The 11,158-nt window shown below is 41.1% G+C and overlaps 1 protein-coding gene across 3 annotated transcripts in view; it reads left to right on the top strand.

Annotated features, from left to right (window-relative positions):
- The window catches only part of LOC113658473 (CMRF35-like molecule 8), a 4,569-nt gene extending 521 nt beyond the window's left edge, over positions 1-4,048 (top strand). The window contains exons 2-7 of one of the 3 annotated variants that reach the window (XM_047803221.1): positions 1-201; positions 397-729; positions 1,006-1,062; positions 2,342-2,455; positions 2,556-2,596; positions 2,861-4,048. The exon at positions 1-201 is cut by the window's left edge and continues 102 nt beyond it. In XM_047803221.1, coding sequence (XP_047659177.1) covers positions 1-201; positions 397-729; positions 1,006-1,062; positions 2,342-2,455; positions 2,556-2,596; positions 2,861-3,139 — 1,025 coding nt within the window. In that variant the 3' untranslated portion in view covers positions 3,140-4,048. The remainder of the gene's footprint in view (positions 202-396; positions 730-1,005; positions 1,063-2,341; positions 2,456-2,555; positions 2,597-2,860) is intronic. The other 2 variants (XM_047803222.1, XM_047803223.1) reach the window with 2 other exon arrangements.
- Positions 4,049-11,158: the final 7,110 nt, after the last annotated feature.

The following is an 11,158-nucleotide window of genomic DNA, read 5'->3' on the forward strand; positions in this document are numbered from 1 at the left end:
TAGCAAACACCGAGTGTAAAGATTTGCTAACAGCTCAGATCTCAGAGTTAAACAACCTGATTCATAAGGACAGAATTGCTCTGTTTTACACTGGAGGAATAATTACACTGATTTACATAAACCTGAGTTTACAGGATACTGGAATGTATCAGTTTGGAGACTTGAACTGGAATCACAACATTAACCTGACAGTGAACAGTGGTGAGGAAATTTTATGTGTTTTAATACTTAAACTTGATCATTATAGAGGATGTAAACAGCAGGTTCTTAATACCAACAGCTGTGTGTTAAAATGGAGAGTCTTGATTTGTTTGAACAGAAATATAAATCAGGTGAAGTGGAATAATGTAGTTGTGATAATGTACGAATGTAATAATGAAATAATGTGATTGACAGATCCATGTTGTAGTGGGACAAAAGCAGTCACAGGTCATTTGGGACAGAATCTGATGATCAGCTGCTTCTATCCAGTAGAGTTTGAAACAAACCCCAAGTCCTTCTACAGACTAGATGGTTTCAGTGGATCTGAACTGATCCGTACCAGTGGAACAGAACAACACCAGGACGGCAGGTTCTCCATTTCTGATGACAGGAAGAATAAAGTTGTCAGTGTGAACATCACTAATTTGAGAAAAGATGATGGAGGACTTTATTCCTGTGCAGTTACTGAAGACATGCGTTTATTCAGTTATCAGTCGTTCTTCACAGTAATTCAGCTCCAAGTTACTGGTGAGATTTATTTTACTACCATATTACAGAGAATTATTAAAAAACACCTCAGTTAAAAATAGTTTCTCTAAGTGGTACAATGAGTCTTACTGCTGCTTATCATCTGTTATTTACTGACAATACTGTATACAATCAACAACAACGTGTCTTTATGTCAGTCGACAGTTTGAACCCACAAAGTTCAGAACAATCCACAGTCAGAGTTATGACTTATCTGTGTTTTCTTTGTGTTATTAATATATGAACATGGGATTACTTTCTGGTTCCTGTAAACAGAAGTAACAAAAGACCCAACAGAGAATCCAGATGTCACATCAGACACATCTGAGTCTGGTAAGATATTAAATACACACATTTATGGTCTGTTCTCTTTGTCACTAGGTCCTAGCTATGCTAACCCACTTAATTGCTAGGTGTTGGTTATGCTCAGCCATTTAGTTGCTAGAACCTGAGCTTGTAAGAACTTCACAATACACACATTTGTGGTCTGTTCTCTTTGTCACCAGATGATAGCTACGACAAGCCACTGTTAGGGTGTTGCTAAAATGTAGCTTTGTTGTTAAGTGGTTACTATACACCCATTTGTTTGCTAAATGCTAAGCTAACCCAGTTGGTTGCTGGAACGTTGTTTGGCAGGTATTCCAGATGGTTGTAAGTGTATTGTAAGGAAGTGGTTGCGCTGAGAAGCCATTTAGTTATGCTAGTGTGTCTTTAAGTAGTTCCTACGGTATTCTAGGTGGTTGTTAGTGTGTTAGGTTGTTGCTGTGCAACTAAAAACTATGCTAGAAATCGACTAAAGTAGCTTTCACTATTTGTAAGTTTTTCAAGCCTGGACAAGGGTGAAATTAATGACACACAGATGAAGGTACCTCTTCCACCTGAGGCCTATTTTTGAGCCGCTTTTTTGAAAACAACATCCTTTTTTTAATGAGTATATCTTAAAAACTACAAGGTGTAATTGAATAATTCTGGTTCTGAAATAAAGGTATCATGAGATGTGTGTGTGTGTGTGTGTGTGTGTGTGTGTGTGTGTGTGTGTGTGTGTGTGTGTGTGTGTGTGTGTGTGTGTGTGTGTATAAGAAAAGAGAACTGTGGGTTTAAAAATTAAACTTGTTTTTAAATTCTGTAGATAACTGCGTGACTGAATTTAAAGGTCCAGGAAATTTAAATGGCATTTATAAGTTATACATTTCTGCAGCACTACCGTTGTCTGTTATTAAAAAAGATTTTTACTTATTATCACTTTCTACTTAGTCATAGTTCCTTTAAAGTTATGTTGAACATCAGGGAACTGCAGAACCATAAGAATTATTTTCTCCTCAGCACTACAGAGAATCTTTCTGCCTCTAGTAATATTTCAGATTTCAAATGACAAACTGGATCAATGTTAAATTTAAATAAATTAGATAGAAGCTGAATGTAAAATCTTTTAATACAGCAGTTTTCTCTCAACAGCAACACAACGTAGGTAAAACTCTTCAGGTTAACCTGCTCCATCACTGATTATATGATGGTTTAACTCATCTGTGTAAAAATGTATGAACTATCTGACGTTTGTAATGATGACATTATTCAGCTGTTTTAATGTGAATATTCACCATAATGTTATCAGGAGGATCCACATTCATCATCATCATCATCATCATCATCACTGTGTGTGTCTTTGTGACTCTGCTGCTGATTGGAGGATTTGTACTCGGCTACAAGTTGAGACACAAAACACAAGGTACTGAACAAACATGAAACACCAGCATGCTAAAACACTTCTCTGCCTAGGATTTCATTATAAAATCCCTGTACGGCTGGCGCTTTATTTGTTTTTGCAGATTCTGCCCCTTTAAGCCAGAGAACAGAAACAAATAACACGGTGAGTGAAAATGAAGCTGTAATAATAAGGATAAAGGGAAAATTCAGTAAAACTCAGAATACTTCCACAACTGTACTGCTCTTTGTTACATCACTGCCCGTGCTGACTGCCAAAAACGTACGAAATTTGTGACTAATGTTTGTTGATTCATGATCACAATGTGTGTCATTATCCCTTATTAGATGTGTCTAATGATTTTAATTCAAAATGCCAGTGTCTCACTTCATTTTTTTCCTATTATCTGTTCATCTCTGTTTATTTCAGGCTGCTGATTATGAAAACGATCTACTTCAGATTCAGAACAATATGATGTCTCCGGTCTACCAAAGCCTAATTCCCAATACAAACCAATCAGATTCAGTCTACCAAAGCCTAACTGCAAGCACTAACCAATCAGGTTCAGTCTACCAAAGCCTAACTCCAAGCACTAACCAATCAGGTTCAGTCTACCAAAGCCTAACTCCAAGCACTAACCAATCAGGTTCAGTCTATCAGAGTTTAGAGGGTAACACAACCAATAAGATTCAGTCTCCCAGATTCTAGACGTCAACACCAACTAACGCCAATCAGTCAGATTCATTTTTCTGGAGCTTAACTCTCAAAACCATGTTAAATGAAAGCAATGTAAAACTTTGTATCCTGTTATCATCTAAACCTGTAAATGCATTCTGCACTTGTCCAGACACTGGGATGTGATTTTATTTTTTTCTAATCTTGTGTATTTATTCTCAACAATGTTTTTTTTTCTATCTAAACTTGGCATTGTGTACATATTCTGCATTTATACAAAAAGACAGAAAATGTGTAAAGGAACTATTTCTGCTTTATCAATCAGCAATGTTGTTCATGGGAAACATTCTTAAGGTAGATTTTTATATTCAGCTATTTGTTTTATTTAACCAGTCAGAACAGTAATATGATTTCAGCTGAATTTTATTGCAGACCATCTCCCACTGGTCATTTCCCAACATCCCCACTAGTTAGCTCTTCTCATCACACACTTGCATGTGATTCCTCCAAGACACATGAAGACACTGCACTTTTCCATCTTCTGTTCATGCTACATCACAGGGCAGCTGAACATCTCTTACTCCTACGTGAGCTCAAAGAACCACACAATTGGTCAATGTTACTCTGAATTTCAGGGGAAGTAACACCATCCCTCCCACTCAGACAGCACAGCCACTTCTCTTCTCTCAAATTTCCAAACACTGATGGCTGTGACATCATCAAAATTAATGTCAGAAATAAACGTCAGATTTCTCAGTAGAATTTTTTTTTTTTTACTGAGCAACGCTGTGCATTAACTAACTAAGCATGTTTGTATATAAAGCCTGACTACATTAATAGTGGCATTTTTTATCATGTATAATATATTCTTTTTTTTTTACAAGAATCTTCTGCAACAAACTACTGCAGATACGTTTGTTTAAACATAACTGTAGCGTTTCCAATAATTTAATAAACTAATTTAATTAAAAAAATTTATTTTCTGTATTAAATCTTGCACATTGTATTAATTAAACACATTAATTAAAATTAAGAGAGAAGTGTAGACAGTGTATGCAGTTGAAGTTAAAATCTACATTGCCGTGTTTATCATCTAATTTCCTATATTTACTCTGTTGAAACATAAGATTTCCCTAAATTGTTTGGCTAAGCAGCCAACCATAGTGTGAAGTTGTTAGGGGCTCCTGGGACATTTCCGTACCAGATTACCAGAAGGGTATGAAAGGTATTTCTTCATTACTGACTTTTCTCTTTGTTCCTGAACCTGCATTAACGACAACAGTGGGGGCTCGCCGACAGCCTTAGCCACCGGGTTGGCGCGTATGGTTGTGTTGCGGTTAGTTTGCTGCGTTTAGTTTGTAGCATAGTTTGACATATATAATCTGTGGCCTGACAGGGGAGGGGTGGCCCTTGTGGGAGAGGTGGACAACTGCTCTCGAAGTCAAGAACTTTTAAGGATGAAATAAAAGAGCTGGATGAGAAATAGCAAACCCATAAATAGATAAGTGGGGTTTGTGGTTCCTGTTTTGGCAGTTCCTGCTATGACTGTGTATGTATGTATATTTACATTTACATTAACATTTACATTTACATTTACAGCATGTGACAGACCCCTTATCCAGAGCGACGTACATAAGTGCTTAAATCTATAACATTGAATACATTAATGCTGGTTCACTAGATTACATACTTAAGATACCATGAGTTTAAAACATTTGTTCAAAGTTACAATGAAAAAGTGTCAAAGTTTTTTTTTAAATGCAAAAGATAAGGAAAGAAGTGCTAGTTGAAGTGTTTCCTGAATAAGTAGGTCTTCAATCGCCGCTTGAAAATAGCCAGTGACTCGGCTGTCCGGACCTCTAGGGGAAGGTCATCCCACCACCTTGGTGCCAGAACAGAGAAGAGTCTTGTAGTAAACTTGCCTCTTACCCTGAGAGATGGTGAAGATGGAGTCGAGCAGTGCTGGTAGATCGGAGGTTGCGGGGTGCAGTGCGAGGAAAAGGGAGGTAAGAGGGAGCTGGTCCATTTTTGGCTTTGTAGGCCAGCATCAGTGTTTTCAATCGGATGCGTGCAGCTACCGGAAGCCAGTGGAGGCATCGCATCAGCGGGGGGGTATGTGAGAACTTTGGCAGGTTGAAAACAAGCCGGGCAGCTGCATTTTGGATCATTTGCAGAGGACGGATTGCGTTCATAGGTAGACCTGCCAGCAGTGCATTGCAGTAATCCAGTCTAGAAATGACAAGAGACTGAACAAGTACCTGGGCAGACTGTGTGGACGAAAATATAATGTTGTAGAGAAGAAACCGACATGAGCGAGACACATTAGCAACATGAGAGGAAAAGGACAGTTGATTGTCCATGGTTACCCCAAGGTTGCGGGCCGTGGCTGAAGGGGAGATCAGATCTTTGTGCAAGGATATAGCAAGGTCATGACCTGGGGATGATTCTCCTGGGATGAACAGCAGTTCAGTTTTGCTAAGACTGGGCATTATCTGTCATCCACGATGAAATTTCTGCCAGAGATGCTGAGATCCGGTCAGATGCTGTGGCATCTGAGGGTGGGAAAGAGAAGATAAGTTGTGTATCATCAGCATAGGAGTGGTACGAGAACCCATGTGATGAAATAACTTCCCCAAGAGAGTGAGTATACAGGGAGAAAAGAAGAGGAAGAAGTACTGAGCCCTGTGGGACGCCAGTGGAGAGTCTGCGTGGAGCAGATGTCACTCCCCTCCATGTTACCTGATATGAGCGTCCTTCCAGTGAGCTGCTTTAAAGCCAGACTGGTCTGTGATACCGGTCTGTAGTTACTGATGTCTGATGGACCCAGAGCAGGTTTCTTTAGGATGGGAATAACCCTTGCTCTCTTGAAAGTAGTTGGTACCTGACCAGATGGTATGGATCTATTGATGATAGTGGAAATGAATGGCAAGAGGTCTTGCGAGATGGTCTCGAGCATAGTGGTAGGGAGCGGATCCAATGGGCAGGTGGTAGGATTGCAGGACTGGATGAGTTGTAAAATCTCTTCTGCTGCCACAGTTGAGAAATGTGACAACAAAGGTGTAGGGGAATGCATACTCTGAGATGTAAGTGCAGTCGGGGCTGAAGTGAAGGTCCGGCAGATTTCCTCAATCTTCTCCTGGTAGAAAGAAGCAAAGTCTTCCGCAGTCAGGGAGGATGAAGAAGGTGGAGCCGGGGGGTTGAGCAGAGAATAGATGATGTTGTGGAATTTCCGAGGGTCATGTGAGGAAGCTTCAAGCTTTTCCTTGTAGAAGGAAGTCTTGGCAGAAGTCACATCTGAGGAGAACTTGACAAGAAGTGTTCGGTAAAAATCAAGATCTGCATCAAGTTGTGATTTCTTGCACTTTCTCTCTGATGATCTTAGCTCTCTTCGATTGTTACACAGCACATCTGAAAGAATGTTTTCTTGGGTTTAGTGAACATAGGGCAGAGGAAGAGATGAGATCAAGGTATCTGTGGCTGACACCAAGGGTAGTGAGGAAAAAGACTCAGTATCAGGAAGGGAAGAAAGAGTGCCAGAAGCTACAGATGAAGGGGACACAGAGTGAAGGTTGCGGCGAGTAAGAGCGAGGGGGTGAGAGGGAGTTTTAGGTAAGATAGGTAGAGTGGTGGTGAAGGATACCAGGTGATGATCAGAGACGTGTAGAGGGGTAGCAGTCACGTCTGTAGCTGGAGAAGGACGGGTGAAAACCAGGTCCAGGACATTGTCTCCTTTGTGTGTGGGGACATAGCTGTTGAGTGTGAGGGTGAATGAGTCGAGAAGAGTCAGGAGGGAAGAAGAATGTAGCTTGTCAGAGGGGAGGTTGAAGTCACCAAGCAATGGAGGAGGAATTGTTGTGTGGTATGTAATAGACATGATTACAGCTGTAGGTGTATTGGTTGGACAAATTGACAGGGAGTTGGGAATTGGGCAAATAAAAGTTTTATGGGACTTACAGAAAGTTCCAGAAGAAGAAAATAGGTAAGTAAGCACAACACCAGTGTTGTGTAAAGTAGTAGAAAGCAATACTGGAGTAAAAGTACAAGTATCATACTATAAAAAGACTTTGGTAGAATATTATACCTTTTAGAATATTACTCAAGTAACAGTCTTAAAGTATCTGATATTTACTGTACTTAAGTATCAAGAGTACTTTTCTGATATTTAATGTACTTAAGCATGTGAAGTAAAAGTAAAAAGTCAAATTTCTGTGATCTTCAATAGGCACAAGATCAGGGTCTAGGATTTCATCTCTAGGGGTTTTAGCCCTCAGTGTGAATTTAAAGCAAGAGGAGCGAACGCCTGTGCTTCTCCGTAGTGCGTGCGGACGTGCGTAATGCAATCTAATTTTGGAGCAGTGAGTTGCCTTATTAGTGTATAGTACACACAAAGGGTTATATGGAGAGAGCACAATGAGAAAGGAGAATTAATGTGTTGTATTTTATATACAAGAACAGAAACGTCATAACGCTTTTAAGCTTTAAATCCTCGTATTAACAACGTCACAGACGCGCACAGCTTCGGGCTGCTTCCAACATACAACTCGTCTACTTCCTCATCAGGGCATCACAACACATACACAACACTATTGACCTCTACTGGTCAGGTCATTGTTAGGTTATAACACGACATATTACATAGTGAATAGATGATATAGACTTAAGGGTGATGAACAGTTGAGTTCAGATAGTGAAGAAGAGACAGATTTGGAGATTGAAACCAAGGGAGTAAGAATACATTTCATTGACAAAGTGTATGAGGATAGAAGTGGTGTAGAAAAACAGGCTTTGATGAACATTGGGCATTAGGAAGTTTCTTTCCATGTGATAATTGGTATGAGAAAGTAAAAGCGATCTGGAGACCACGACTGCTGAGCCCAGTATTGAGAGTCTTAGTAGAAACCCTTAAATACCATTGTGGGATTTTATAAAAGACCCATTTAATGAAGATGAGAAACTGTTGGTAGAATTATTTGCTGAGCAACTGCAACACTTTAACTTTTTCAATTTAATTTTAATTTTGTAATTTTTTTTATTTAATGTTAACAATTTGATTTTGCAAAATCTGCCTTATTGAACAGATTAAATCTTCTTGAGAGCCGTAATAGAAAGAATCCTGTACAACCACGTTTAACAGAAAGAATGAATAAATAAATAATTAGATAGATAGATAGATAGATAGATAGATAGATAGATAGATAGATAGATAGATAGATAGATAGATAGATAGATAGATAGATAGATAGATAGATAGATAGATAATGTTCAATTAAAGTTACTAAAACTTTATTTATTAAAGAGATGGTGCCACAGGAGTGAGACAGGGGTGCATGATGGAGAAAGATAAAAGTCCAATCACACCAGCTGTAATCGTAATAAAGCACAAACATGCTGAAAAGGAATAAAAAGTACACGGAAAAATGACAAGAACGGACAAAAGGAGAGTTGCAGTGGCCTGAAGGAGGAACGTTTGAGGGAAAATGGAAGAAGATGGAAGAAAGAATAGAATGCTGGGGAGAAGTAAAAAAAGAAAAAGCAGGGAAATAGTGGATTGGTTAGAACAGGAAGGAAAAAGGAGAAGAGAAGCGAAAGTAAACCTGTAAAACCCAAAGATTGAAAAAAATTAGCCAAAAACCTCTCATATTGTTTTAGGAGGCCTCTGATGTAGAAAATAAAGATTTTTTTTAATTTTTTACATTTTAGTAAGTTTTTAGGGAAATGTTGTAGTATTGCCTATTGCTAGGAGCAGAATTTCTGTATTTGTACTCACTTTGTCTGATCAGATATACAGAGCATTTAGTATTCATTTGCAGGGTTGATTGCTTACTTTGCCCCATAACAGTATATATCATGAGTAATAATCACATAATCATATTTTGTATGAATAAGCATTTATTAATATAAGTATGGGGGGGGGGTAAAACTTTTATGTCTGTCACTTTCAGTGTGGTTAGAAGTCTGTGATTAATTGCAGTGATAGTCCCTAAGAAGAAGCACAGGCGAACATCGCACTTCCTACACAGTGTGTTTGTGTATCCATAATTGCAGTAAACTGGAAGAACAGACTAACTAAAAGACAGATCTAAGTATTATCAGTTCAATGCAAATGCTAATCAAAATTCCTACTTCATTAAACAATACTCTCTGGGTGGCCTATTATGCTCTCTACTTATCATACTAAAGGAACACATGCATCCCCCCATGTCACAGGTTCATATTCAAGACCATTACACCTGTCCCTGAACAACACAACAGGCATCACCACATATAAGAACATTCAGAGCTGCTTTTGTATCTCCTAATGCTATAAACTGATACTTGGGCAACACATAAAAAATCTCATGATCATTTAGTTAAATAACAAAGAAATAAACTCCAAAGATACAGGGAGTTTCAGATACTGCTCTATATGATGGAAGTACAAATACCACATAAAATGTATTCTTGTGTGTAATTATGGTCTAATCGAAAATAAGTATGTAAAATAAGTGATGATGATGATGATGTGTGTGTGTGTGTGTGTGTGTGTGTGTGTGTGTGTGTGTGTGTGTGTGTGTGTGTGTGTGTGTGTGTGTCCGTGTGTGTGTCCGTGTGTGTGTGTCCTTGTGTGTGTGTTCGTGTCCGTGTGTGTGTATTTTACTGGGTGTCCTCACAGTGTAATTAGTCTGTCCGTGTTTTTGCCCTGTTTCTGTCTGCTGTCTTGTCCTGCTGTTAATTGTTGGCCCCACCAACTCATTTGTTACCATGGACACTACTTGCACTAAATCTCTTCCCCAGGTGTTTTGTCTTTGTATCTGATTGTCTCTGCTTTGTGATTGGTTCCTGTTTATTACATTTACTTTGTTTGTTCACTTCCCTGGTGTTGGTCGTTGTTGGTATGTGGTGTGTTCATGTCCATGTTCTTGTTTCCTGATTTGTTCCGTGATCTGCCTTGTGTTGTCTGCCTGTTCATTTGTGTTTTGGATTAAAACTTGAAACTGCATTTGGATCCTCACTCGCCTTTGTCTCACCGTGTCTCATCGTGACAGAACGACCAACCTAAATGGATCCAGCAGATATCCTGTTTTGCCTACACCAGGAAGATTCATCAATTGAGGAATACGATAAGGGAGAAGGCCCTGAAAGACATCTTTAGGCATGGACTGGAGAGCAAGGTGCGCTACTTAATGCCGGCCGGCCGAGAGATTGAATCATTCTCGGACTTCGTCAACTTGGCGTTGCTCCTGGGCGAGTCCGCATTAACCTTGAGCACTGCAGAGACGGAAGCCGGCCGTAAATTTTTTTTGGGGGGGGGGGCGGCAAGCATCGGCGTCCATGGGCCACAGAGCGGAATCAGCCAGGGACACCTGAATGCCCTACAGTGCCTCTGTCCAGCCCAGTCCCGTGCACACCTGTGACCAAGCCAGTTCTCATGGCTACCGTACCGGCAAGCTTGGCTGAGGCCCACGCTAACCGGCTGGTCTCCAAACTGCCGGAAACCCAGATGAGGTCGGCTCGGGCGTCTGGCATCCCTAAGCCGCCAGCTGGACCAGCCGGGTCGCCGGAACCGACCGTGTCGACGGAACCTGCCGAACCGACCGAGTCGATGGAACCGACCGGGTCGACGGAACCTGCCGGGTCGACGGAACCTGCCGGGTCGACGGAACCTGCCGAAACGACCGGTCGACGGAACCGGCCGGGTCGACGGAACCTGCTGAACCGACCGGGTCGACGGAACCGACCGGGTCGACGGAACCGACCGCTTCGACGGAACCTGCCGAACCGACCGGGTCGACGGAACCGACCGGGTCGATGGAACCGACCGGGTCGACGGAACCGACCGGGTCGACGGAACCTGCCGAACCGGCCAGGTCGACGGAACCGACCGAACCTGCCGGGTCGACGAAACTTGCCGAACCGTCCGGGTCGACGGAACCTGCGAACCGACCGGGTCGACGGAACCTGCCGAACCGCCCGGGTCGACCGAAATGACGGAGAACGCAGTCGACATGATTACACCCAAACTCACTGAACTCTCTGCCTGGCCTGAACCTATTAATGTTCCTGTGGTATCTG

The sequence above is a fragment of the Tachysurus fulvidraco genome, chromosome 18 (genome assembly GCF_022655615.1).
Source record: "Tachysurus fulvidraco isolate hzauxx_2018 chromosome 18, HZAU_PFXX_2.0, whole genome shotgun sequence".
In the NCBI taxonomy this organism is placed as follows: Eukaryota; Metazoa; Chordata; class Actinopteri; order Siluriformes; family Bagridae; genus Tachysurus; species Tachysurus fulvidraco.